The 26,670-nt window shown below is 39.4% G+C and overlaps 1 protein-coding gene across 1 annotated transcript; it reads left to right on the top strand.

Annotated features, from left to right (window-relative positions):
* Positions 1–2,747: 2,747 nt before the first annotated feature.
* On the top strand, positions 2,748–25,366 carry LOC140070030 (17-beta-hydroxysteroid dehydrogenase 13-like). The gene is made up of 7 exons (XM_072116364.1): positions 2,748–3,023; positions 15,240–15,347; positions 17,062–17,193; positions 18,276–18,382; positions 19,852–19,989; positions 22,293–22,409; positions 23,766–25,366. Exons 1-7 carry the CDS (start codon positions 2,814–2,816, stop codon positions 23,854–23,856), a joined length of 903 nt encoding a protein of 300 aa, XP_071972465.1. The 5' UTR covers positions 2,748–2,813; the 3' UTR covers positions 23,857–25,366.
* Positions 25,367–26,670: the final 1,304 nt, after the last annotated feature.

Genomic DNA, 26,670 nt, shown 5'->3' with positions numbered 1-26,670 from the left:
AGAGCACTACAATATAGAAATAAGAGAAGACAAATTACTATATATCATATAGCTCCACTTACAGACACAGGTATGTGTGTTCAATATTAAATGCATTAGTGAGTCAAATTCGTATCGGAATTAGTGTGTCACTAGACAGGGAGTGTGTGTAGTAATCCAAGGTAGTGTCCCTAGGGGTAGACATCTAGACTGTCTCAACATTTACAGGAATACATTCAGCGGTAGATCCCTGTTCAAACCCTGTGGGTGTAGGGACTTTAGTTTATATATCCATTGAACCTCTCTTCTTTTCAACATGAGTTCTCTGTTACCTCCTATTTTTTGTGGGGGGATCCTATCTACAATCATGAATTTAAGGTCCTCCACTTTATGTCCAGTTTCAGAGAAGTGGAATGGCACCGGTAAATCTAATTTCTTAGTTCGTATACTTGACTTATGGTTGTTTAACCGTAATCTACATTCGGTTGTGGTTTCACCCACATATAAAAGTTTGCATGGACACTGGAGCACGTATATAACATAGTCACTCCTACACGTTAGACAAAAATTAATTTTGAAGGAGGATCCTGTGGTTGGATGAACAAAGGTATCCCCCTTCATCATCAAGGAACAATTGTCGCAAGACATACAAGGGATGCTGCCTCTACGGGTATGTCTCTCTTTCGCTGGAACCGTTACATCAGTCCTAACCAATAAATCCCTCAAGTTACGTCCTCTTCTGTAAGAGAAAAGGGGCGGAGATTGAAAATGTTGGATCTGTTTGTAGTAGGTACTTAAAATACACCAATTCTTGCGAATGATTGCTGCAATTTTGTGGCTATGGAAGCCATATGTAGAGACCATAGGTATACGAGGGGATGTTTTGTTAGTGTTTCCCTTAGACAATAATGTAGATCTATCTAAAATCTGTACCTTCTCCATATGTTTGGAGATAAGTGATTTGGGGTAACCCCTTTTGATAAATTTTTTGCCCATCTCTATTAATCCCTTCTCTTGTTCATTCTCATTGTCCACTAATCTTTTGACCCTCAGCATCTGGCTAAAGGGCAGGGAGCGTATCATCCCCCGTGGATGTTGGCTATCATATTTTAACAAAGTGTTGCAGTCTGTTGGTTTTACATATACAGGCAGTCCCCGGGTTACATACAAAATAGGGTCTGGAGGTTTGTTCTTAAGTTGAATTTGTATGTAAGTCGGAACTGTATATTTTATAATGGAAGTTCTAGACAATTTTTTTTCTTTTGCCCCAGTGACAATTGGAGTTTCAAAATTTTTGGTGTAATTGGACCAAGAATTATCAATAAAGCTTCATTACAGACACCTTACAGCTGATCATTGCAGTCTGGGACTATAGTAAAGCATCCAGAGAGCTTCACCAGAAGTCACAGTGGGCAGAGGGGTCCGTCTGTAACTATGGGTTGTCTGTAAGTCGGGTGTCCATAAGTAGGGGACCGCCTGTAGTTTAGTTTTAAGAGCATTGTCCTGTATGTACACATCTGTGTCTAAAAATTGTAGATGAGAATCAGAAACCACCATAGTAAATTTAATTTCAGGGTCAATGTTATTTAGATATTCAAAAAACAAGTCTAAAGAAGGACGGTCCCCTAGCCAAATTGTAAATATGTCGTCTATATAACGCCACCACTTAAGTACCAAACCAAAGTGGGGCGACATATAGACGAACGTTTCTTCGAGATCGGCCATGACAATGTTAGCGTACGTGGGCGCCACATTGGACCCCATGGCCGTCCTGCGCAATTGTATATAAAATTCTTCATTGAATGAAAAAAAATTGCATGTCAAAATAATTTCCAATAAGGTACAGATGAAATCCCTACCCTCATTCGTATATTCTGACCCTCTGAGTGCCTTACATACACTTGCCAAACCCCGATCTTGGTTAATGGACGTGTATAGGCTTGTTACGTCAAAAGACACCAATAATGCTCCTGGGGGGAACTCTATATCCGAAATTTTATTTAAAAAATCCGTAGTATCCCGAATGTAGGATCTGGCACCGACCGCAAAAGGTCTGAGGACTTTGTCTAGGAAGATAGCTGCCGGACTAAATAGAGACTCCCGTCCGGACACAATCGGTCTACCTGGTGGTGAAATCACACTTTTGTGGATCTTAGGTAAACAATATTGTATTGCTACTATGGTGGAATAAAACACAAGATTTTTCACTGAACGGAGTGCTGCCTCATCGCTGTGTTTGCTATTGTACATATCTGATATTCCAATAGCTGTAACAGTATTTCTAATGATTATATAACATCACATAAGATGACCAGCGTTTAATTGAAACAATGAAGAGCAGAAGTGGAGCTTAAAACTTCTAGGTCCCAATGTACCAGGCACCCCAACTATAATGTAACTTGTTATACTGGTCTCTTCAATATAGACAAAACTTATGAGTCCCCTTGAAGGGGTTGGCCACTTTACTTCATGTTTTTTTCTTAGACTTACAAAAAACGTAAAAGTTCCTTTAAGACCTTGATGCAACTGTGTCATCTGCAACCTGTCAAACTATGTCCCATATAAAGTATGAGTAAAAAGGTGGAACAGCATAATATCAAAAAATAATGCCTCATACAACCTTGACCTAAAAAGAAAAATGTTAAGATTGTAAAAGTTATGAATTTACACTCAATGTCAAAACATTTTTCTTTAACATAACTCATCCAAAACAGTAGCATGGCAATCAGTGAGTTAACTGTAGCTAGGGGAGTGTCCAGTCTGTGACATCAGGTTACTGTTACACCTTTCCCTTCAGTGTAGAAGAGTGTCCAGCTTTCTCAGTTCCGGAAAAAATGAATATTATTTTGGAAATCCTTTTGCTGCTGCTGACTGTCATCTACTCATACTTGGAGTCTCTGGTGAAGTTATTCATACCTGTGAAAAGGAAATCTGTGAGTGGAGAAATTGTACTGATCACTGGCGCTGGTCATGGCATAGGAAGGCTCACAGCCACAGAGTTTGCTAAACTTCAAAGTGTCCTAGTGTTATGGGATATTAATAAGGTGAGATATAATATACAGGTGGGATATGTTATACTAAGCTGTCACTGGACTACCAGCAGAGTGGGAGACAATTACCTGCTGGATAAAAAATCAGTATGTGTAGGTGGATATATGAACTTTACACTTGTTGTTGCTACCTGATATACACTCTAGATAGTCCGTATTCACACTCTAGATCATTTTGTGTATTTGTTTGCACATGGACGCTCAAAAAGTACTGTCAATTTTACGTGGATGTTACAAGATTTATAAGATACTAGCTGTAGATCCTGGCGCTGCCAGGGATAGGAAATAACTGCTCTTAGCTGTAACAAAATAGAATTGGTTAACACAAATAATTTATATGTATCTATCTCTCTCTCTGACTGTCACTCTCTTTGACTCTCTCTTTGTGTCTCCTTCTCTGTCTCTGATCGTCTCTTTCTGTGACTGTCACTGACTGTCTCTGAGTTACAGTCTCTGACTGTCTCTGTGGGTCCTGTCCATGACCGTCTCTTGCAGTGAAAATGAAAATACAGCAAACTCACACACACACACACACACATACACTCAGCTTTATATATTAGATAAGTGGAAATGGCAGAAATGGATCCATGACCTTAGATTACAAGTCATGTATGTGACGTCAAAATAAATACTTGGAAATTATAGATAACACATGGAAAAAGTTCATTGGTTCAAAAACTATTGACAATACAAGTTATGAATTGTACCGCAGAAAGGACCTACCGTAGAAATCATCCTGATGCATTGGCACGGGTACTCCTGCGGCCCAGGCGCACCTGTGTACCTACGTGTTGGCTTCAGGCTTACTCACCTGTCCACGCTCCAGCAACGGCTCCTGTAGCCCAGCTTTTTGCGCCATATTGAAATTTTTCCCTGGTGTCTTTTATTCTTGTAAGAAATAATTTCTTTGTATTTGATGGTGTTTTTTATTTTCAACAACAAGGATGTCCCATGGGAGCCAAATTCTCCCCTACTCTGGCCAATTTATAGATGTCATGGTTTGAAGAATTCTATGTATACAGCACAAATAATCATTTCATGTCACAAATTGCATGGTTTGGTCGCTATATAGATGACTGTCTTCTCATTTGGTCAGGAGCATCTCAGAACATACCTCTTTTTTTACAATATTTGAATAATAACTCTCATAATTTAAAATTCACTTTTTAATTTTCATCTACTAATATCTCATTTCTAGATATTCAGCTATTTGGAGACTCACACAATGCGTGTGTACACACAGATCTATACAGAAAACCGATCTCTGGCAATACATTATTACACGCATCCAGCGGTCATCCTCCACATGTCATTCAAAATCTCCCCAAAGGAGAATATATCAGGGCAAAACGTATATGTTCCAGCAACACAACTTACAAAAATGCAGCTCAACAAGTATCTAAAAGATTGGTCGAGAGAGGTTACAATAAGAATCATCTGTCTAGAATTGAAACATCGGTTAATGCCAAACCCAGATCTGAATATTTTCAATCAAAAAACAAAAATAATCATAAACACAATAACAATCGGCTTGTAACATTCAGCACTACTTTTAGTAGGCAATATCATCAAGTATTGCATATTATCAAAAAACACATTTCCCTTTTACATCAAGATAAGAGGTTATCACAAATATTGGCTAATGGTGTCAGATATGTGTCCAAAAATCCACCTAATTTAAGCGAAATACTATCTCCCAATTTATTAATTTTAAATGTGGAGGTAGTCGATGCAATTTATGTCACACATTGCTAAAAAGTCCAAATTTGTGTCCACAGTTACTTTAAAGGAATATTCAATAAAAATGTACATGAACTGTGAAAGCGATCACATAATTTATCTAGCTACTTGTGAACATTGCAACCTACGGTACGTGGGCTGCACAACATGCAAACTAAAAAGAAGGATCTCTGAACATATAACAGCGGCATCTAAAAACAGGGAAACAGGCAACAACATATAGCTAATATGTCAGGTTTATCAAAACATTTTTCAGATAAACATGGAGGCAACACCAACAACTTACAGGTCATACCGATTGAAAGAGTAGCCTGACCAGCTAGAGGCGGAGACTGGACACGACCTTACGATCTCGTGAGGTTTTTTGGATGTTAATGCTGCAGACTCAATCCTCATCCTGTCTTAATTATAGAAATGACCTTATGTATATATATTAAGCAAAATTTTTTTCTTTCTTTGTTTCTGTTTATGGCACTTCATGGGTTAATGGGATCATGTGACTCAAAATCTGTTTCCGGTTAAGTCATCATATGTATAAATACTCTGCCCTATTGCATTTCAGTAGGCTACGACTAAGGACCGTGAACGGTCCGAAGCACGTCAGATTTACCATGTTATAGGACGTCACTATTTGTTTTTAAATATTTTTTGAATAAAGTGGATTTTTTATTTACCTAATTACTTTTTGCCTGAATGCTGGCCCTCTGCTCTTTGGTACTGTGGTAGCGCCTGTGGAGCGAGCTGGTGAAGCGGGCAGCGGGCTCTACTGAATACCGGGTCCACCGTGTGCTTACATCATCGTTCGCAGTAGTTCAGTGGGTCCACTACCTCCGATTAAGACATGTATGGTCTTGCACTATATGGGGAGATCAAGATTGGTGTACTATGACTCCCTTAAACCCATAGGACAGTGATGGCAAACCTTTTAGAGACAGAGTACCCAAACTGCAAACCAAAATCCACTTAATTACCATTAAGAGCCAACATGGCATTTTAAGCAGTAAATTATTGGCACCTGTTCTTCCACATCATTCAATTGGATCGCCCTCCTGAGGCCACCAATACAGTTGAAGGAAGGAGGACAAATTCATTGTAGCTTCTCTCCAGGGTCTCTCTGTGCAGGAAGAATGGTGGGTCCAGAGGGATGACTTCCAAAGATAATGCACTTCTGTCAACACCTGGGGCGATGGCCTGAGTGCCCACAGAAAGGGCTCTGAGTGCAACGTCTGGCACCCATGCCATCGGTTCGCCACTACTGTCCTAGGCGCACCTGGACGCTATAGTACGTCCCTGCGGCTAGATACTTAGTGCACTGGGACCTAGTATAATGTCCTGCTTCTGGCAGCGGCTCACGAACGGAGCCGGCACCAGAAGCAGCGGCTGTCAGCTGTCTATCACAGCTGACACCGCGCTCTAACACAAGCAATCGGAGCCGATTCCGATCACAAGTGTTAACCCCTTACACAACGCGGTCAAGCATGACCGCGGCAAGTAATGGTGTTCCTGCTTTTTTACCCCTTCTGGGTCTGACTGTAAACTATCTGCGCATGCGTCTGCATGCTCAGACAGTTTACACTGCTCTACAATGAAAAAGTATTGTAGAGAAGTGTATCAGAGCATCGCTGGTTCAAGTTCAAGCATGTAGAAGTAAAAAAAAGTTGAAAACACTAAAGTTAACACACATTAGAAAAAATAAAAAATAAATACATAAAAATATAAGCCCCTAAAATGTCACTTTCCCATAAAAACACTTAAAAGTACAAACACAAACACACAAAAAAAGCCACATATTTGGTGTTGCCACGTCCGTAACAATCTGTATAATAAAACAGAATCGTTACTGGACATGCATGGTAAATGCCTGGGGGAAAAAATGCAAAAAACGTTTCAAAAAGATCATTTTTAATTAATACCTTTTAAATGCTCTACAAAGTGATTAAAAGAATGTTATGCACTCTGAAATGAGACCACTAAAAAGAACAACTCTTCTCGCAAAAAATAAGCCCCTAACCAGATTTGTCTGCCGAAAAATAAAAAAGGTTCTGCATATGAAAAGATGGTGATGCTAAAATGAACAAAATTTTCTCCAAATTAGATTTTATTCAATAAAATTGAATAAAATACACAAAACCCTCACATATTTGTTATCGCTACGTCCATGACAATCTGCATAATAAAACAGGATTGTTATTGGACCCGCAAGTGAACCCCGTAAAAACAACCTCAAAAAACTCTCCGAAAAAAAGATGATTTTTAATTAATACCCTTTTAAAAATGCTCTAAAAAGTGATTTTAAAAAGTTACGCACTCTAAAATAAGACCACTAAAAAGCACAATCCTTCTTGCAAAAAATAAGCTAACATTGATGCTAAAATTAACATTTTTGCCAAATTCCTTTTTATTCAGTAAAAATGGGAAAAATTTTTTAAAAACTATATAAATGAGGTATTTTCGTAATCATGGAGACCCATAGAATAAACATAATATACTATTTTTACGGTATGGTAAACGGCCAAAAAAAAAAAAAAAATGTTCCTAAAATTGATGATTTTCATTTCCTCCACCATCAAAGAGTTAATAAAAACTCACCAATTAGCTATAGATGCCCCAAAATTATGTACCAGAAAAGTGCATCTCATGTGGTAAAAAAATAAGCCTCTATAGGTCCACAATAAAAAAAATTAAAAAATTATGGCCTGTACAATGTGACATAGCAGATCTGATCTGCATGGCACCTCCTTCCCTTCTATGCCCGGGCGTGCGCCCATACAGCAGGTACCACCACATATGGGGGATCAGTGTACTTGGGAGAAATTGGGTATCACACTTTGTGGCGCCTTTTTTCATTTAATCCATTACAAATGTTTAATTTTCTACCCAAAATGTATTATCAAAAAATATTACAATTTGTAGACCACACCTCCATTTTGTTTTAACCCCTATAAAACACCTAAAGGGTTAACAAACTTCTTAAAAATGGTTTTTCGTTGAGGGGTGTAGTTTCCATAATGGGGTAATTTACAAGACTATCTGCATCAAAAGTAGAGAATTTAGAACTTTGAAAATAAAGAATTTTTCCACATTTTTGCTAAATTTTGTTTTTTTTTTTATAATTAAACACAAAAGATAGCATCCAAATTTTTAAACTAATTTGAAGTACAATGTGTCACAAGAAAACAATCTCAAAATCCCCTGGATAACTTAAATCGTTCCAAAGCTATAACCACTTATAGTGACACAGGGCAGATTTGAAAAATGGGACGCGTCCTAAAGGCCAAAGGAGGCTGAGTCCCGTAGGGGTTTACAAATGCCTTTAATGCTTTACACATTGTAAACACATGCAGGGATGTGACACTTTTCACTTACCGTAAGTTAATATGTAGGTTTACTAGGGCTATATAACTATGATAGGTAAAATGTCTTGTATTTACTAGACGTATTGTATTACTGCTTCCATTCATTGCCAAGTTCTGCCTAGCAAGAAATGATTTGTTTGGTTTAAACCAATATATAGTACCTGTGTTCTTCCAATAGCTTTATGAGTGGGAACCTGCACAAAATAACATGTTTTATTTTCACAGACAAAAACCTCTAAAATCAAAAGGCAATTTACATATTTGTATTGATGTGCTCTATAGCATTATTTATACTCTATATAACACTTATTTTGGTTTCATAGACTTGTATGCTACTATGGCTATATAGATATAGATAGATAGGTTCTATTCATACTGCATTTGAGAGAGACCAGGGGTCAACTAGCCAGCAGTGAATGGAAAGGTGCCTCCTGCTTAACTATTCTTGAGTGGATTAATCAGTGGAAAGAGCCTCTTCTCTATCTGTTAGACAATTATAGAATATTATATCCAAGATTGGAATACTCCTTTAACATACATAATTAGGCTCTGAATTTGTTACACATATCAGCAGTTCCTTTTCACTACACACATATTTATCAAGCTGTCTGAAAGTCAGAATATTCTTGAATCATGAATATTTTAAAGGGGAGCTGTGGTTGGTTGCCATGGGCAACTAAGAATATTATGACTTTCAGACAGCTTGATAAATCTGTCCCTATACCTTTTTTTACTTTATAGAAATGTGTCATGTGACACGTCTATACCTATACAGTGGCATATGTCTGTGTATATGTCTTTAGTTAGCGCACTGCAATAATTCCCTATAGAAGAAAATCAATGGGGGTACATGTATCTTAATTTTGGCTTTATGCTCCTGCTTTTTTTCCCCCTTCTATCTGCTGGTCAGATTTATCTTAGGATTTTTGAATTTTTAAAAAGTTAAGGTCCCCAAAAACTAACAGCTCTAAACTATTCTCTACTTCTGTCAGGAGCAGTTATGGATTTGCACCAAAATGTTTGTCAACTTTGCACCTTTTACATCTGGATTCAGGTGATAACTCAGGGAGCACTGCAGAAAACTAGACAAAGACGAATTTTGGAAGAAGATTGGGGCACATTTACTAAGAGTTTTGTGCCAATTTTCTGTCAGACTTTGCACATTCTTTTAACCGGTTCGCGACCGCCCGCCGTGTATTCACGGCGGCGGTCGCGTCGCACTGCATGGAGAGGGCTCACGGGCTGAGCCCTCTCCATAGCCGGTAATTCTTTGCTGCATATTGCAGCAAAGGCTTACCGGTAACATCCGCGATCGTTGCTAGGGTGTTTTTACAGCGGGTGTTTTTGCAGCTTTGCCGGCAGCCTCAAACAGATAGCGGCGCATGGGCGCCGCCATCTTACCTGGGATCGACGCTCCCCGTGACGTCATCGGGGGGCGGCGATCTGTCTCCATCTATTTCGTTTTAACCCCTTCATTACAATGTGCTGATAGCACATTGTAATGAATGAGGAGGAAAATCCCCATATACTGCCATACTGTAGTATGGCAGTATATGATAGGATCGATCAGACATCCTAGGATTAAAGTACCCTAGGGAGTCTGAAAAATAGTATAAATAAAAATAAAAAAAGTTAAAAAAAAAAAAATTCTAATAAAAAACCCTAAAATTTCAAATCACCCCCCTTTCCCTAGAACTGACATAAATATAAATAAACAGTAAAAATCATAAACACATCAGGTATCGACGCGTCCGAAAATGCCCGATCTATCCAAATATGATAACGGTTTTTCAATGCGTTTAACCCTGTAACGGAAAATAGCGCCCAAAGTCGAAAATGGCACTTTTTTGCCATTTTGAAAAATCTAAAAAAATCTATAAAAAGTGATCAAAAGGTCGTACACAGCTCTGTACACCAAAGTATAAAAAAGTTATTAGCGCCAGAAGTTGGCAAAATCAAAAAAATTATTTTTGTACAGGAGGTTTTAATTTTTGTAAATGTATGAAAACATTATAAAACCTATACAAATTTGGTATCCCCTTAATCGTACCGACCCAAAGAATAAAGTAGACATGTCATTTGGGGCGCTCAGTGAAAGACGTAATATCCAAGCCCACAAGAAAATGGCGCAAATGCGTTTTTTCACCATTTTCATTGCATTTGGAATTTTTTTCCCGCTTCCGAGTACATGGCATGGAATATTTAATACCATCATTATGAAGTGCAATTTGTTACGCAGAAAACAAGCCGTCACACAGCTCTTTACGTGTAAAAATAAAAAAGTTATAGATTTTTGAAGGTGGGGAGTGAAAAATGGACATGAAAAAACAGGAAAGGGCCCGGTCCTTAACCGGTTAAGTGCAAACTGCTTGCATATGTATTTAAGAAGTGCCTGCACCACTAGTCTTCATGTGACACAGTTAGGGGGTATTCTGGTGCTCAGTCGGACCGCGTGCCACATTTAACATGCAAAGTCTGACAGAATTGTGTTGCACCCCCTATGTTAAAGGTATGTCAGAAAAAAGTTGGTGCACTCTGTTGGGTCAGTGCAGGGAGCGCCATATTCATGGAGAATGCCAGAAATCCAGAATCTTGTGCCCACTGCTCTATACACAGGCAAACTCAATTTAGTGCAGTTTGCCATGTTCTTAGTAAATGTGCCCCATTGTTTTAGGTGCAAAATAAAGGTTGTAAAAAAGAAGAGCCAAAACAAAGGTACATGTCCCCTTTTGAGTGGTAGCCTTTAGACACTTAATGGACTCTAGACTACAGGCTTTTACAAAACAGCCAATATCTTGAAAAAGATAACAGATACAGATTAGAGGTCAGCCACAGGGAATTTGTACTCCCAAGCTTCTTTTAGAAGCACACCCAATTATAAAGTCTCAGGCATTTACAATATTATATTATAGCAAGCAATTACTATAAATCAAGTATATTATTCATAAGAGTCAATGAAATGTAATGCTATTATAAGGTGTGCTTAATGTAATTTTATCTTTTTGGTATATATAATGTATGGTATATATTGACTTATAGCATTGCTGCTGTACATGTTGACAGATTAAAGATGAGTTGGCACTTCAGGAGGTGGGTCACCATTAAACCTTTTGAAAGTTCCTTTCACTAAAAGGGGTTGGCCATTCTTTTACATAAGTTGCCCATGTGCCTTTACAGCCTTAATAATAATAATCCCTGAATGTTCATCAAGTGATCTGTAGGTCTTTGTTTACATCTAAGCACTGATGAATAGGAGGGGCTGAATAGGGAGAGTTATGATTCATCCTGCTGCCCCTCTCCCTGTGTCTGAAAGTAACACAGACTGTGAGAGAAAGAGACGCAGTGGGTGACACCATTAGGACAGACTAAAGGCTTTTTAGCCAAAACACGTAGATCAGAACCTACTGTGTTTTATCCGATGTATGTCCATGCTGTATGCTGAATAAAGAAAATTTGTTTTTAAAGACCAAGGAGCCTGCGCTGGAGTTTCTCTGTTTCTCTCTGAATATTTATGCCTTTGCCTTGGGCACTCCGAGCGCGGCTGGCCATTCCGCTGTCAGGTGGGGGAAGTTAAAGCTGACCAACATGGGCCTTTTAAGGGCTAATCCTCACGACCCTTCAATTTTTTAACAACTTTTATTACCCTAATATGTAAATTTTGTAAAGAGGCTACTTAGGCGTGGAGTAGCAAGAGCTAAGACTACTCCACGCCCCAGTAGCCTCCTTGATCTTCCTACGTGAAATCTTCTGCCTCGTAACCTCAGCTCCGGCTACTACACATCCCAGTAGCCTCTTTACAAAATTTACATATTAGGGGAATAAAATGTATTAAAGAATTGCGGGGACGTGAGCATTAGCCCTTAAAAGGATTATAGTCCTATAACCTGTAGTCCTATAGATCCACCTACCCCTCAATCTACCTTTATAGGTAGATTTGTGGTGGTAGGTTCCCTTTAACAGGAAATGTACCATCAAAATCAAGCATGATAAACCAGGGACACATTCTTATAGTTCCAGGCACCACAATTGTAGGTAATCTTTTTATATTTGTTATCCATGATCTCCTTACTTCTAAATATAATTTAGAAGGAAGCAGAGCGGCTCTACTAGAGCCCCTTTATGATATGACTCAAAGGCTGCACTTCCACACTCCCACTGTATGTTGCTACCATTAGAATAAAGCAGGAAAAGGGACGTGCTGAGAGACAGTGTAACAGCTTGTGAAGCTACAGCACAGAGAGCTCTGGAAGCATACATTTAAATTTTGGTTTTAGAAGGAAGGATAACACACCGGCCACTTTATTAGGTACACCTGTCCAACTGCTCATTAACACTTAATTTCTAATCAGCCAATCACATGGCGGCAACTCAGTGCATTTAGGCATGTAGACATGGTCAAGACAATCTCCTGCAGTTCAAACCGAGCATCAGTATGGGGAAGAAAGGTGATTTGAGTGCCTCTGAACGTGGCATGGTTGTTGGTGCCAGAAGGGCTGGTCTGAGTATTTCAGAAACTGCTGATCTACTGGGATTTTCACGCACAACCATCTCTAGGGTTTACAGAGAATGGTCCGAAAAAGAAAAAACATCCAGTGAGTGGCAGTTCTGTGGGCGGAAATGCCTTGTTGATGCCAGAGGTCAGAGGAGAATGGGCAGACTGCTTTGAGCTGATAGAAAGGCAACAGTGACTCAAATCGCCACCCGTTACAACCAAGGTAGGCAGAAGAGCATCTCTGAACGCACAGTACGTCGAACTTTGAGGCAGATGGGCTACAGCAGCAGAAGACCACACCGAGTGCCACTCCTTTCAGCTAAGAACAGGAAACTGAGGCTACAATTTGCACAAGCTCATCGAAATTGGACAGTAGAAGATTGGAAAAACGTTGCCTGGTCTGATGAGTCTCGATTTCTGCTGCGACATTCGGATGGTGGGGTCAGAATTTGGCATCAACAACATGAAAGCATGGATCCATCCTGCCTTGTATCAACGGTTCAGGTTGGTGGTGGTGTCATGGTGTGGGGAATATTTTCTTGGCACTCTTTGGGCCCCTTGGTACCAATTGAGCATCGTTGCAATGCCACAGCCTACCTGAGTATTGTTGCTGACCATGTCCATCTCTTTATGACCACAATGTACCCAACATCTGATGGCTACTTTCAGCAGGATAATGCGCCATGTCATAAAGCTGGAATCATCTCAGACTGGTTTCCTGAACATGACAATGAGGTCACTGTACTCAAATGGCCTCCACAGTCACCAGATCTCAATCCAATAGAGCATCTTTGGGATGTGGTGGAACGGGAGATTCGCATCATGGATGTGCAGCCAACAAATCTGCGGCAACTGTGTGATGCCATCATGTCAATATGGACCAAAATCTCTGAGGAATGCTTCCAGCACCTTGTTGAATCTATGCCAAGAAGAACTGAGGCAGTTCTGAAGGCAAAAGGGGGTCCAACCCATTACTAGCATGGGCCGGTGAGCGTATAAGAAGATTACCACAGTGCCTAGATCTATGAGCAAGTGCCCCTTGTTTATTATGCTTCATTTTGATGGCAGATGTTCTTTAAATTTAAAGTGGAAGCAATGGAACAGCTCTCCATGTGCATATTGGGGGTACTGTTACTACCCTAAGAAAGCCTGAAGACTTCTAAAGGCTTAAAGGCTTTCCAGTCACTTGTGTCTATTAAAGTCTGCCTGTGTTATATAAAACAGTAATATTGCAGTAATATTACAGCATGTTCTACAAATGTTCAGAAGATTGCATGTTCATCCACTTTCAGGAGGGAGGGTATATACTGTGTAACTAAACTGTGGGGAAAAGAAAGGCAAAATGACCTGCCTTCCCCTATAGCAGTGATGGCGAACCTTTTAGAGACCGAGTGCCCAAACTACAACAAAGACCCACTTATTTATCGCAAAGTGCCAACACAGAAATGTAATTTGTGATTTATACTCCCTTCTCTGTCACAGATTTTATTGATACCAGCACCCTGAAGACACCAATAAAGCAGAAAATAGTCCCAGGTACAGCTGTCCCTTTAAAATAGCTCTGTGCACAGCAAGTCCTTGTCTGTCTGGGACTGCAGGAAGATCCCTGGAGTCATCTCTGGTGATGGCCTGAGTGCCCACAGAAAGGGCTCTGAGTGCCACCTCTGGCACCAGTGCCATAGGTTAGCCATCACTGCCCTATAGCACACCCAGAGAAGTATTTGATATATTTGAAAAACGGAAATTAATATTTGGTACAGAAACCTTTTATTGCATACAGAAGTCACAACCAAGTCTGAAACAGGGATTTTGGCCCACTCCTCCATGCAGGTCTTCCACAGGGTTTTCAGGTTTGAGGGTTGTAGCTAATCAGCATTGAGTTTCAGCTCCCTCCAAAGATTTTGGTTAGATACAGATCTGGAGACATCTAGGCCACTCCAGGGCCTTCAAGTTCTACTAAAGCTTTAGTTGCCCTGTCGGCTTTGCAGAAAGGCATCTCCAAATTATGATGTTTTCACCCTGATGCTTCACAGTTGAGAGAGTGTTCTAAGGGTTGTACTCATCCTTCTTCTTCCTCTAAACATGGCAAGTGAAGTTGATACCAAAAAGTTATATTCTGGTCTCATTTGACCATCAATGGCCACGTTGGAGAGGTTAGAGTGTTATTGACAGTAGTTGTGTTTTTTAAACAGGTAGAAAATTCAAACATGTGCAATGAGTAATGAGTTCACAGGTAATGAATGCAGAGTAGGAGGATATAAACTGAGAGAGACAGAATTCTTGATTGGTAGGTAATCAAATTTTTATTTAGTGCAATAATTTTTTTTAGTTTCAGTGTCTCACAGTTGAAGTGTACCTATGATTAAATTTATAGACCTCCACAGTCTTTCTCTGTTTTTCATCCTAAAAATAACAACTAGTTGTTAGCAACTGTACTTGTATCTGTAAACATAATCCAATCCAATATTTAACGTGTTTATTACATTACATTTACTAGTTACACATTATCTGAGTTGCCTGGATCTATGGTGGTCATGGGGGTTGATGCATGATTGTGCTTGTGGCACATATGACATGGCTACTTGGCAATACGTAATGACTATTGTTTTATTATCTTGACAGAATGGTGTTGAGGAAACAGCTGCACAATGCAGAAAAATTGGAGCCAAAGTATATACATATGTGGTGGACTGCAGCAAACGTGAGGACATCATTGCCTCTGCCGATAAGGTAAAAGTGTAGCCCAATACTATTTTGAATATAAACTCCAAATTAATATTGTGAAAAAAAAATACAGAAATATAGGTCACACTGTGTAAAAGAAAAATATCTTTAGAATTGTTATATCATGAGGGAGAAAAGTATATTAATACATACATTTCAGGAGAGATGATGGGACTGCTCTAGACATAAATACAACACTGCATTGAAAAACTACCTGACATTTCCTACATCCTCATCATGTGGTTTGGCCATGTGTCTAACTATCTGTAATCACATTACTGCACTCATGTAAATCTCTCACTACTCGCTCCCATGGTTACAATCCCTGAAGCTTGCAACTCACATAATGAGGATAGGGGGATTGCCTGCATTCTGGGGCTATGGCTCGAGAAGAAGCACATATACATCTGCCAGTCAAAATCTGTGTTGTAAAGGATGAAAGCAGATTTAGAGGTTATCATAATAAGATGACAGGAGTCTCTATAACACAGAAGCATCAAGAGATGTGATCTGACTGTATTACATTCCCACTATTGTCCAATGTCTGTTCTGATCTGTTAAAAATTTCTCTGTTGATGTATCCGGCATTGCATGGCCTTGCAAAAGTTGTTATATCAGTGGTGGCGAACCTATGGCACTGGTGCCAGAGGCGGCACTCGGAGCCCTCTCTGTGGGCACCCAGGCCATCACCCCAGCATGAAGTTCACCAGACAGAACTCAAAGAATATTCCTAAAGAATCTTCCTACAATGATAGGTGAATTTGCCCTCCTCCTTTCAACTGTGTTGGTGTTTTTTTAGGAGGCAGAACGATTGAAAGTTGTCAAAGAACAAGGAGAAATAAATGACTGCTTAAATTCCTGTGCTGGCACTTTACTATAAATAAGTGGCTTTTGGTTGAAGCTTCGGAACTCAGGCTCTAAAAGGTTCGCCATCACTGTTATATGCTGCGGTGGCGTATACTTCCACACATTGTGTGACCTATACAGTAGCGTTTATTCTCCCAAAAAAACCCACAAAAACGGTGTCTGCGCAAAAATTTGTGAAAATTATATTCCAAGAAGCTACATATGAAATTAAATTAAAAATAAGCTCCTGGTGTACAATATTTTTGCTGATGATAATGACAGAAGTGGGAGTTATTGAGTAGCAGAGGCTTTGACTAGTCAAATATGGGGAACCAATACTTTTATCTGAGCTGAAAAAGTTAAAAAATATTCAATATTTATTAGTGTTAATAAAGGTTGACAACTCATATATCATTTACCTTGCAGTAACTGCATGTAATGGAAGCTGTGCCCACACCCACCTACTCTGATTGTCACATAATATGGGTGATACCTTTATTACCTGTAAAATTGTTTGACCATGGGTCCACTACTGGTGAGCAGATGCAAGTGGATATAAGCACAACATCATACACCATATAATGTATTGCAGAAAAAATAAAAATGTTGTGAGATGTACATTTAATAGATAAATGTTGATTTAAATGAGTTGTAAAGGAAAAAACGAAATCACGTTAAACTAGAGTACGATAACAGGCACAGCCAAGGGCAAAAGCTTAGGACACTTTTCTCCATTGTGCAGCTCCTATAAAATGGCCATTCATGATTGTTTACAGAGTTTTCCATCCTCTTACAAGATTGAGAGTCATTCAGTGTAAGTGAAAATGCCCTAACTAGTTTAAAACTAGTCTAAATGTTTTATTTCCTTTTCAAGGTGAAGCAAGAAGTGGGAGATGTTGATATCCTAATAAATAATGCTGGTGTTGTATTTTGTGCCGACCTACTGTCACTAGAGGATAGCCAGATTCAGAAGATATTTGATGTGAATGTGATTGCTCACTTTTGGGTAAGTATAGTTGTCCCATATACCCATTAATTATTGTAACTGGATTATATTATTTAAAGGCCAATCTCTAAAGTATTGTTAGTTCATTCATAGAGTGGGTAGTTGTGACAGGTTTCCAGTATGGATCATAGGACCATAAATAATGACCTCTACATACTCAGTTTACTTTGGTAGTATCTGTTATCCATACCTTACAACTTTTTGGTAGCGAAAGAGAACATGCCTCTTCCAGCTCCCTGTCACATTGTGGCCATTCCCCCCCCCCCCCCGCCCCATATTGTGTCCCCCTCGTACTGCGCATCCCCCAGCAGCTTCCGCTCATATTGTGCCCCCCAGCAGCTCCTATGATACTGTGTCCTCCAGCTCCCCCTTAATATTGTGCCCCCCGCACCCTCTGATATTGTTCTCACCTATTGTGCCCTCCTCATATAGTGCCCACCAATATCCCAATATTGTGCTCCCCCTCATATTGTGCCTACCTGGGCAGCTCCCTCTAATATTGTGGCCACCCCAGAAGTTCTTCCTCATATTATGCGTCCTCAAGCACTTCCCTCAATTGTGCCCCCTCACCTACTCCTTAACTATATAAGAAAGTTATAAACACAGATATTCACCTCACCCATTCTCCAACAGCAGATGTTCTCTTCATTGCTGCTGTATACAGGTCTGAAGCCAGGAGATGGGATGACATCATGGCATTGTGCCTGTCACCCTCTTCTGCAGACAGCAACAGCAAAGGGACAGCAATAATCCAGAGAACTGATGACTCTCTGCATTGTCATTTTATTCAACTCTGTCGCCATCCGAAGTTGATGTACAGGACATACCTCCCACTATCCCGGACGGCAGGACAAAGCCAAAATCCGTGAGTGTCCCACCAGATTGGGGATGGTCAGGAGGTATATTTTATCCATAAAACCATTATTAAAAGGCATTATTTTGGCACCATAAAATCTCAGTTATACAACCTGTATACAATCTGAATTATGTATGTCCATTTTCATCTTTCACAATACAAGGTTTGGTATTGCTAATATGTTTGCTTTGTTCTATATTCATGAATAATATCTTTGTAACACTAGACCACAAGGGCATTCCTGCCATCAATGATGAGAAAGAATCATGGACACATTGTGACTATTGCTTCATCAGCTGGACTATTTGGGGTCCCATTTCTGGTGGACTATTGGTAAGATTTTATAAAGTATCTTAGAATTTATATTGTAATATAATGCCTACCCAACCTTTTATTAAACTTGTATAAATCAATAGTACTTTGTTGAGATCTGCATGCTTTAAAACTCTGGTGGATGGTCACTAGCTGCAATGATGTATCCTAAAATTTTCTCTATAATGAGCACACACTCAAGAATTAGCAGGATTATACAGGCCATTATACCAAAGTGCAGAAAAAAATATAAACTTATTATTTAATGGGCTTCCTAGAAAAAAAATATTTCTGCATGGAGTCATGTAAAATCGGGAATAACAAATTATGGAAAAATGGAAAGTAAAGTAACTGATTTTGTTACTGGCCCCTGCTGAGCCCTTAAAAGAACAGAAGGGGGGGGGGGGATAGTATTATTTTCCTTTGATAAGTTTCTTGAATTCACTTGTGCTAGTGATTTATCTATATGTTTTGTAACAGAAATAGATTATTACTAAAAGTGTCCCTGTTTTTGAAAAACCCCTTGAATTTGAAACATAAATTTTGGTGCATTTTGTAGAACTTGTCTCCTATCCAGGAAACTTTGCAGACATTTTTCTGGGACTAAGAATGGGGTATTGCGTTGGACAGCACAAGCCACACCTTGGGCTACACAAACCACCAGAAAGTGCTTTGACCCAGACATTTAGCTACAGCTGCTTTATTGACTTTGTGGTACATTATGGTGTAGAGCAAGACTGGAATATAGGTGTAAATTCATCAGAGAAAAGTCTTGCTTTTGCCTCAAAAGCAACTATAGACAGAGATGGAAAAACCATGTGGGTAATGCCATGAAGAGGCCGTCATGAGGGAAGATTACATTCATTTGAAGTTTACTTACAGCACAACGACTTTGCCATAAAACTTTTATGCAAAGTGACAATGGCAACCTGCATGTTCCTCACGGTAACTTGAGCAGCCTGCCTTAACCCCGTACCGTCATGTGGTGTAATAGTATGTCACATGTCGGCTGCAGGTGTATGTAGAGGGCTCACAGGCTGATCCCTCTCCAGACAAGGTGGGTGTTTGCTTCATATTGCAGCAAACACCCACGGTAACACCCGCAATCCATATTGCCTCCATATTGGCTAAAATAATTGCTCCCTGTGACGTAACCAGGGAGCAACGATCTCCAAGACAGCCTTACACCCGTCTGTAATAGGACCTTATAGGCTTATTATGGACAGCCCTGGGGTCTTAGCTCAGAATTCAGAGTTGCCATAGAAATGATCTCCCTGCAGCCATTTAAATGGGTGTTACACATTTTGTTTCTATATTTGTATCATTAGCAGGTCTATAGATACTGTAATTTTTCTAATTCTGTGACTTTTTCAGTGTCAGTGTGCTTGGCTAACAATCCTTCATTCTGGTGGTAGATGTGCTTTAAAGGATTATTGGCAAATGTAATCATTTGAATGATAGGGTGATTTTTTTTTTCCATTACGTTATAGCTCTACAAAGTTTGCTGCTGTCGGATACCATAAAGCCCTGACTGCGGAGCTTTCAGCACTACAGATGTCAGAAATAAAAACAACCTGCCTTTGTCCTGTTTTTGTGGATACTGGCTTCGTTAAAAATCCAAGCACAAGGTAAAATCCTGAACATAGTGTACATGTTTGGTGATGTTTAAAGGACTGTGGTGATAACAATATTTCACATTGGGGCACATTTACATACCCGGTCACTGGAGTTCACAGAAAGTGTATTGTCCGACTATTATGCACCCTGCAGCTATTTACTAAGATTGTGCGCCCAAAATCATGAATGTGTCCCCGCTCAGCTCCAACAGAGTCAGCTCCGATGCGGCACCGTATCGCTCAGTGCACCCATTTCCGGCCTATGGGGACGTATGTAAGGCTGCATGGCCATGTATACGCCCCCCTACGGTCGTGTGAATGCAGCCTAGATGGTTAGAAAAGACAGGATGGAGACCTGATTTCATCTGGTACATATCATTTTGTATTACTTATTGACCCTATAATTAGAGCTGTTGAGGTACCATACATGCACATACCCAATTACCATTCCCAGAAATGAAGAAATGCAATGATGCCACTTTCCACATTTGTGTCTTTGTAGAGCAATCATTGGTGACTCAGAAAGCTTCTTACAATCCCTAGCTGAAAAATAAACAAATGAGGCAATTTTAGTAATCTGTTGCCTCATTGCATCTTGGACAACAATCATTCTGGTGAAAATCATTCAATTTTATCAACTCTTGTTTATGTGCCTTGCCACCTTTACACTCAGAAATGTGTTCATGTGACCGATCACCAAGAAATCATGTGATTCCCAAGTTCAAGTAGGTTGTTATACGTGCTGTTGTAATGCAATGCTTACAGAGAACCTCCCATGCAAATTAACCCACACAAAATAAATACTTCAACAAAAACAATGATTAAAAAGAATTGTCCTTCTCCCTAAATTGCTCCTTTCCATTGTTACAATGTTTCAAAAATTCAGTTTGTAAACTTATATACAATTCACCTGAGTCCAATAAGGCCCTGCATATTCAGTGGTCACGATTGACAGGTCTTACTGCTACAGAACATGCTGCTGTATGGAAGATTGAGAGAGTTCTCTGTTATATCATTGGGCACTTCATGTCATGTGACCAGCGTGATGTCATCTAAGGGAAACGTATATTAGCTTAAAGAAGGGAATGTTACTTAACCCCTTAACGACCTGGCCCTTTTTTGTTTTTTCATTTCCATTTTTCACTCTCCACCTTCAAAAATCTATAACTTTTTTATTTTTACACGTAAAGAGCTCTGTGAGGGCTTGTTTTCTGCGTAACCAATTGCACTTCACAGGAAAAAAAAATTTGAGAAAAAATTCCAAATGCAGGGAAAATGGTGAAAAAACGCATTTGCGCCATTTTCTTGTGGACTTATATTTTAGGGCTTTCACTGTGCGCCCCAAATAACATGTCTACTTTATTCTTTGGGTTGGTGAGGTTGTATAGGTTTTATGTTTTCATACATTTACAAAAACTAAAACCTCCTGTACAAAAAATTTGTCGGGGGGGGGGGGGGTGTTCAATCTTCTGGCACTAACAACTTTTTCATACTTCCGTGTACAGAGCTGTGGATGGTGTCGTTTTAGCGACTTTTGATGACATTTTTAATGCTACAATTTTTTCGGACTGTACAACCTTTTGATCACTATTTATTTCATTTTTTATGTGTTTTAAAATGGCAAAAAAGTGACATTTTCAACTTTGAGCGCTATTTTCCGTTAAGAGGTTAAACGCTGTGAAGAACCATTATTATATTTTGATAGATCGGGCATTTTCGGACACGGCAATACCTAATGCGTTTATGATTTTTACTGTTTATTTATATTCATATCAGTTCTAGGGAAAGGCGGGTAATTTGAATGTTTCATTTTATTTTTAACTTTTTTTATTTTTACTTTTACTATTTTTCAGACCCCCTAGGGTACTTTAACCCTAGGTTGTCTGGTTGACTACAGTATGGCAGTATAAGGAGATTTTCCTCCTAATTCATTACAATATGCAAATCATCCTTTGTAATTAAATAGTTAAAAACAAGACAGCCTCGGGTCTCCACAATCGCCACTCCCTGATGACGTCACATATGGGTGCCGCCATCTTTTTGAAGCTGCAATCAGCTTTGCTGGCGGCGATCTGCGGGATAACGATTTGCAATATGCAGCAAAGACTTACCAGCTATGGAGAGGGCTCTGCACACGTCGTTAAGGGGTTAATAGGGCTCTATACAAAAATGTCACTAGCTGTTTTTGTAAAAATGTGGTGACAAGTTCCCTTATAGCATATTTATCTATAGTATTAATATAAGCAAGAAGATGGTGAGTGTATTTGTGTACTAAATCATTTACAGTTCATAGATAAACATTTCATTTCTTTCAGATTTGCTCCTGTGCTAGTACCTGAAGATGTAGCCAAGACTTTGGTAGATGGTATCTTAACTAATAAGAAGATGATTTATATTCCACCTTTTGTGTCTCTATCTGGAGTACTAGAATTGTAAGTATATTATATTGTTGCCCAAATAATAGTTTTGTTGAACAAATATTTCCCATTTACCATAGACAAAAGGCTTTAACCCCTTGCCCTTTTCTATTTTCGCACCTCAGTTTTTTTTACATAACTTTTTTATTTTTCCACTTACTGTATAAAGGTTTAGTAGTTTTCTTCGGGGCTCTGTTTTTATGATTTTCATGGTACGGCCCAAATGACATATCCACTTTGCTGTTGGGTTGGTATGATCCATACCAAATGTATATAGTTTTTTTTTTTACATTTTAATACATATAGTAAAAATCAAATCTTTAGCACAAAAATGTTTCACCATATTCTGGTGACCATAACTTTGGCGTAGGGAGGTTTCATTTTGAAAAAGGTGGTGTTTTGGTTTATTTTACAGGGTGCACCACAGGGAATAATGATTTTGGTAGATCTGGCATTCTGGGAAACAGGATACCCAACATGTTTATGTTTGTTTATTTTTATTTCTGTTCTAGGGAAGAATAGGCTTTTCTTTTAGACCCCCTAGGGCATTGATGGCAAACCTTCTAGACACCGAGTGCCCAAACTGCAACTAAAACCCACATATTTTTCGCAAAGTGCTAATGCGACAATTTAAGCAGTAACTTATTACTCCCTGCACTTGTTTAAATTGTATAGGCACCTGAGGACACCAATACAGTAGAAACAAGGAGTAGAAGTTTGGATTATCATTGTAGCTTCCTTCTAGGGTCCTGGGCTGCCTGGGACTGCAGGAGGCCTTGAGTCCTATCTGGCAAACTCTGCGCTGGTGTGATGGCACAGGTGCCCATAGAGGGGGCTCTGAGTGCCGGCTTTGGCACCCGTGCCATAGGTTCGCCACCACTGCCCTAGGGGGTTTGATCACAGGGGTCTGATCACTGATATTATACACTGCAATACTACCATATTTCAGTATAATGTGATCTTTCTGCAACTCTAGCAGGGTCTAATTGCTTCTCAATGCAAATTATTTGAGCCTTTTTTGTGTGCCTACCCATGTTGTTCAGAAGTTTGCCAGTGTGTGTGCCTGTTGCGGTGCTTCTAATGTATCTTTTCAAGACAGATGTTTTCTTTGATTTGGGCCTTCTTCACCCCCTACTTTTGAGCAAATCAGAGATTTTTAGACGCAAATCGACCCATATTTTCTTCTATAAATGTTTTAAAATGCCTGCAAAAAAAATTGAAAATAAATGTGCAAACTCACACTACCAAAAAAAACAAGTTCTTATGTATCTCAGACAAACATAAGAAGACACAAGTGTGCCAACACCAGACAACTTTGAAAAGAGGCAGCTATCTTATAAGATCCCTATGCTCTCTTCATCTATTTTACAGGTTCTTACCAGAACGTGCTTTGAAAGCTTTCAGTGCATTCCAAGGAGTGAAGTTTGATGCCAAAGTACGGAGCACTAACAAGGACAAGTAGACTTGTAATATGCATTATTCAGAAAGATACTTCCTTGTCTGGGTTTTTAAAAGTTTGTATAAATGTTTGTGTAAGGCTACATTCACACCGCACCGTAGCACGGCGGGCACACGGCAGCGCGGGGAGAGGAGGAGGAGGTGAGCGCAGTTCACCCCCGCCCCTCTCCATAGCGATGTATGGCCGCGGCGCCGTAATACGGGAAAAGATAGGACATGTCCTATCTTTTCCCGGGCTACGGACCGGTACGGTGCCGCACCATACCGCTCCCGTAGGGCGCCGTGAGCCCAAAGAAGTGTATGGGGGACGTATATCGGCCGCATATACGTCGGCCGTATATACGTCCCCCATACTGTAGTGTGAATGTAGCCTAAATCAGCTTCTCCATCTTCTCACACTTGCTGAAAAGGAGAAGATGATAAAATTTATAATCATTTCTTTGCAGACAATGGATTGACTTATTTCATTACAGAACTTGTCACATAAAATATTTTGTAAGTTAAGTTAGCCTCCTGTCCCTACCTGCTGTATACAAAATTGGGAAAGCTTTCAGGAGAAGGAGCAAATAAAAGGAATGGAGAGATTTGTTCCTTAAAGGCGTTTTCCCACAAAAGAAAATTTTTAATCCCCTAATTGATGTTTACACAATAAAGATAATTTTAACCCCTTACTTTACCATTTCAGTTTTATTGCTGTAACAGCTCCTATCACTCCCTAGGCTGCTCAGTGCAAAATCCCAGAGTGTGGGTGGGAAATCTCTAAGCCGACACATCATCCATCTAGTTATGTGAGCTGGAAATGTGGTTAAATTATCAGGGTACAGGTTTATATACACTTTCATTTACCTTTTGAACATTGTACTAGTATCTGACACATAGAAAGTGAGATGAGACAGATCAGAGATGATGAGATCTATGAGATGCCTATTACACACAATGACACCCTCAGCCTTCTACATCTCTGCTATTCCACAACACACTGCTAGATCTGCTGTTCCTTCCTCCCCCTCTCCCTTCCCAGATATCTCTCTGTAGCTTGTAGTTCTCCTCATCCTGCTGCCGGCAGGAACTCAGTGTCAGAACTCTGTGTATCAGTAAGAGCTCCGTTCTGGACTGCAGGGGGGAGGGGCTAGAGGCAGGGAGCCGATAGAGAGAAACTCAGCTCCACGGTCATCACACAGAAAACCAAGATGGCCTTCTGACCCTAAAGTCAGAAGATACAGGGTTGGCAACCATGAGCAACTGAAATTGTGTACACCAGGACTGATAGAGACAGGTTGGAATTATATCTGTGGAATGCCTTATTTTTGTCAATAACAGTGAATTAGAGAATGTTTGATTTTGTTATCCTGAGTACACTTAAGAAACTTGTCTTCAAGGGAATACCACATTTTTTAGAAATCTACCATCAAAATCCAGCATGATAAACCAGGGACACTTCCTCATAGACCCAGGCACCGTGACTGTGATAACCTGCTCCATTTGGAAGGTAGATTTCCATTAATAAAGTATATTGAATATAGTTTCCTAAAATCGGCTGCAATATTCTCTTCTGAAATAAAAAATAGCTTTAAACGTTTAGCTACTCTTCAAAGTTTTAAATATTTTGCTACTTTAATGTTACATAATTAATGATCAGTTATAAGGGTTTATAATTTACCCATGAGTAAGAACTGAACTGAAATCCGTTGAGGTGGGCACCTTTGAAGAGAATGCATCTGAAAATGACCTATTGTTTTTTCATCTTCTATAGAAATTACTTATAATTAATCATCTTATTAAGATGACAGGAATAACTATAATAAATGGTAATCTATATTATAAAATCGGAATCAGATAACACAGATAAACCATTGACAATATGTGATGGGGCAGCTCAACACCATCACCAGTGGCGTAGCTACAGTGGTAGCAGCCATAGCAGCAGCTATGGGGCCCACAGTGTCTGGGGGCCCCAGCATCTGACCTGACACTAAAGAATGGAGGATATGTACCATAATATACATATTATGCACCACATTGTACAGCATAATATGTATATAACATATGTGATGTATACAACTTGTGTATACACTGTATGTGTGTCTATATGCTGAATGCCTGTGTATATAAACTATATGTGTGTACGAGTGCATAAATGTTTGTGTATGAGTTAAGAACTGTATGTAAGTAGTAACTGAATATTAGAGCAGTTAATCACAGGAAAGGGGTTGTGCTGTGTTCATTGAAGAGATCTCTCGCACCAGTGAACCAGAGTGCTCCAAGTCCAGCTACAATCCTGGAATATAAATGCATTTTACAGTCCTGCTTCTACTAAAAACAAACACAACACTGTCTGCAACTTTGTTCGGTCATCTATGGTCAGCTTTGTATTGCTGACAAATTCCCCTTATGAACAGAAGAACGTCTATATTAAATTCCTGAATCATCTTTACTTTAGAAGAACATTACATTTAAGATATTAGCCACGACTAATCCTACTTTTGACCTGTAAAAAGAAAACCCCAAATTCATACTATACTCTCATGCCAAAATATTTCCTATTCAGCAGTTTACTGCACCATCTTTATGCTACATAAGACATATAGACATGCACATTAAATTTAAATCTCATAACTCTTAGTGTTATTGTTTCAGATATCGTTCTAGATGGTAGACACTATAAACATTAAATCAATTCGTAATAACATTGCACTCACAAGCATTTTTATGCAACTTTGTTGCCAAATGGTCTGTGGATCAGAGCATTGCAGACGGGAAATGGCAGCACTGGGTTATCAGAATCTGTAATACAGGACACTGGGGAAATATAACTATT

The sequence above is a fragment of the Engystomops pustulosus genome, chromosome 1 (genome assembly GCF_040894005.1).
Source record: "Engystomops pustulosus chromosome 1, aEngPut4.maternal, whole genome shotgun sequence".
NCBI classification, from domain to species: Eukaryota; Metazoa; Chordata; class Amphibia; order Anura; family Leptodactylidae; genus Engystomops; species Engystomops pustulosus.
This window is presented reverse-complemented; position numbering and strand designations above follow the sequence as displayed.

What these genes read in the sequence shown, in the direction of transcription:
- LOC140070030 (XM_072116364.1), top strand. Translation starts at nt 2,814, where the DNA reads ATGAATATTATTTTGGAAATCCTTTTGCTGCTGCTGACTGTCATCTAC. An exon ending in ATGTGATTGCTCACTTTTGG is followed by an intron (nt 17,194 to 18,275) that starts GTAAGTATAGTT and finishes TTGTAACACTAG; the next exon opens with ACCACAAGGGCATTCCTGCC. An exon ending in CTATCTGGAGTACTAGAATT is followed by an intron (nt 22,410 to 23,765) that starts GTAAGTATATTA and finishes TCTATTTTACAG; the next exon opens with GTTCTTACCAGAACGTGCTT.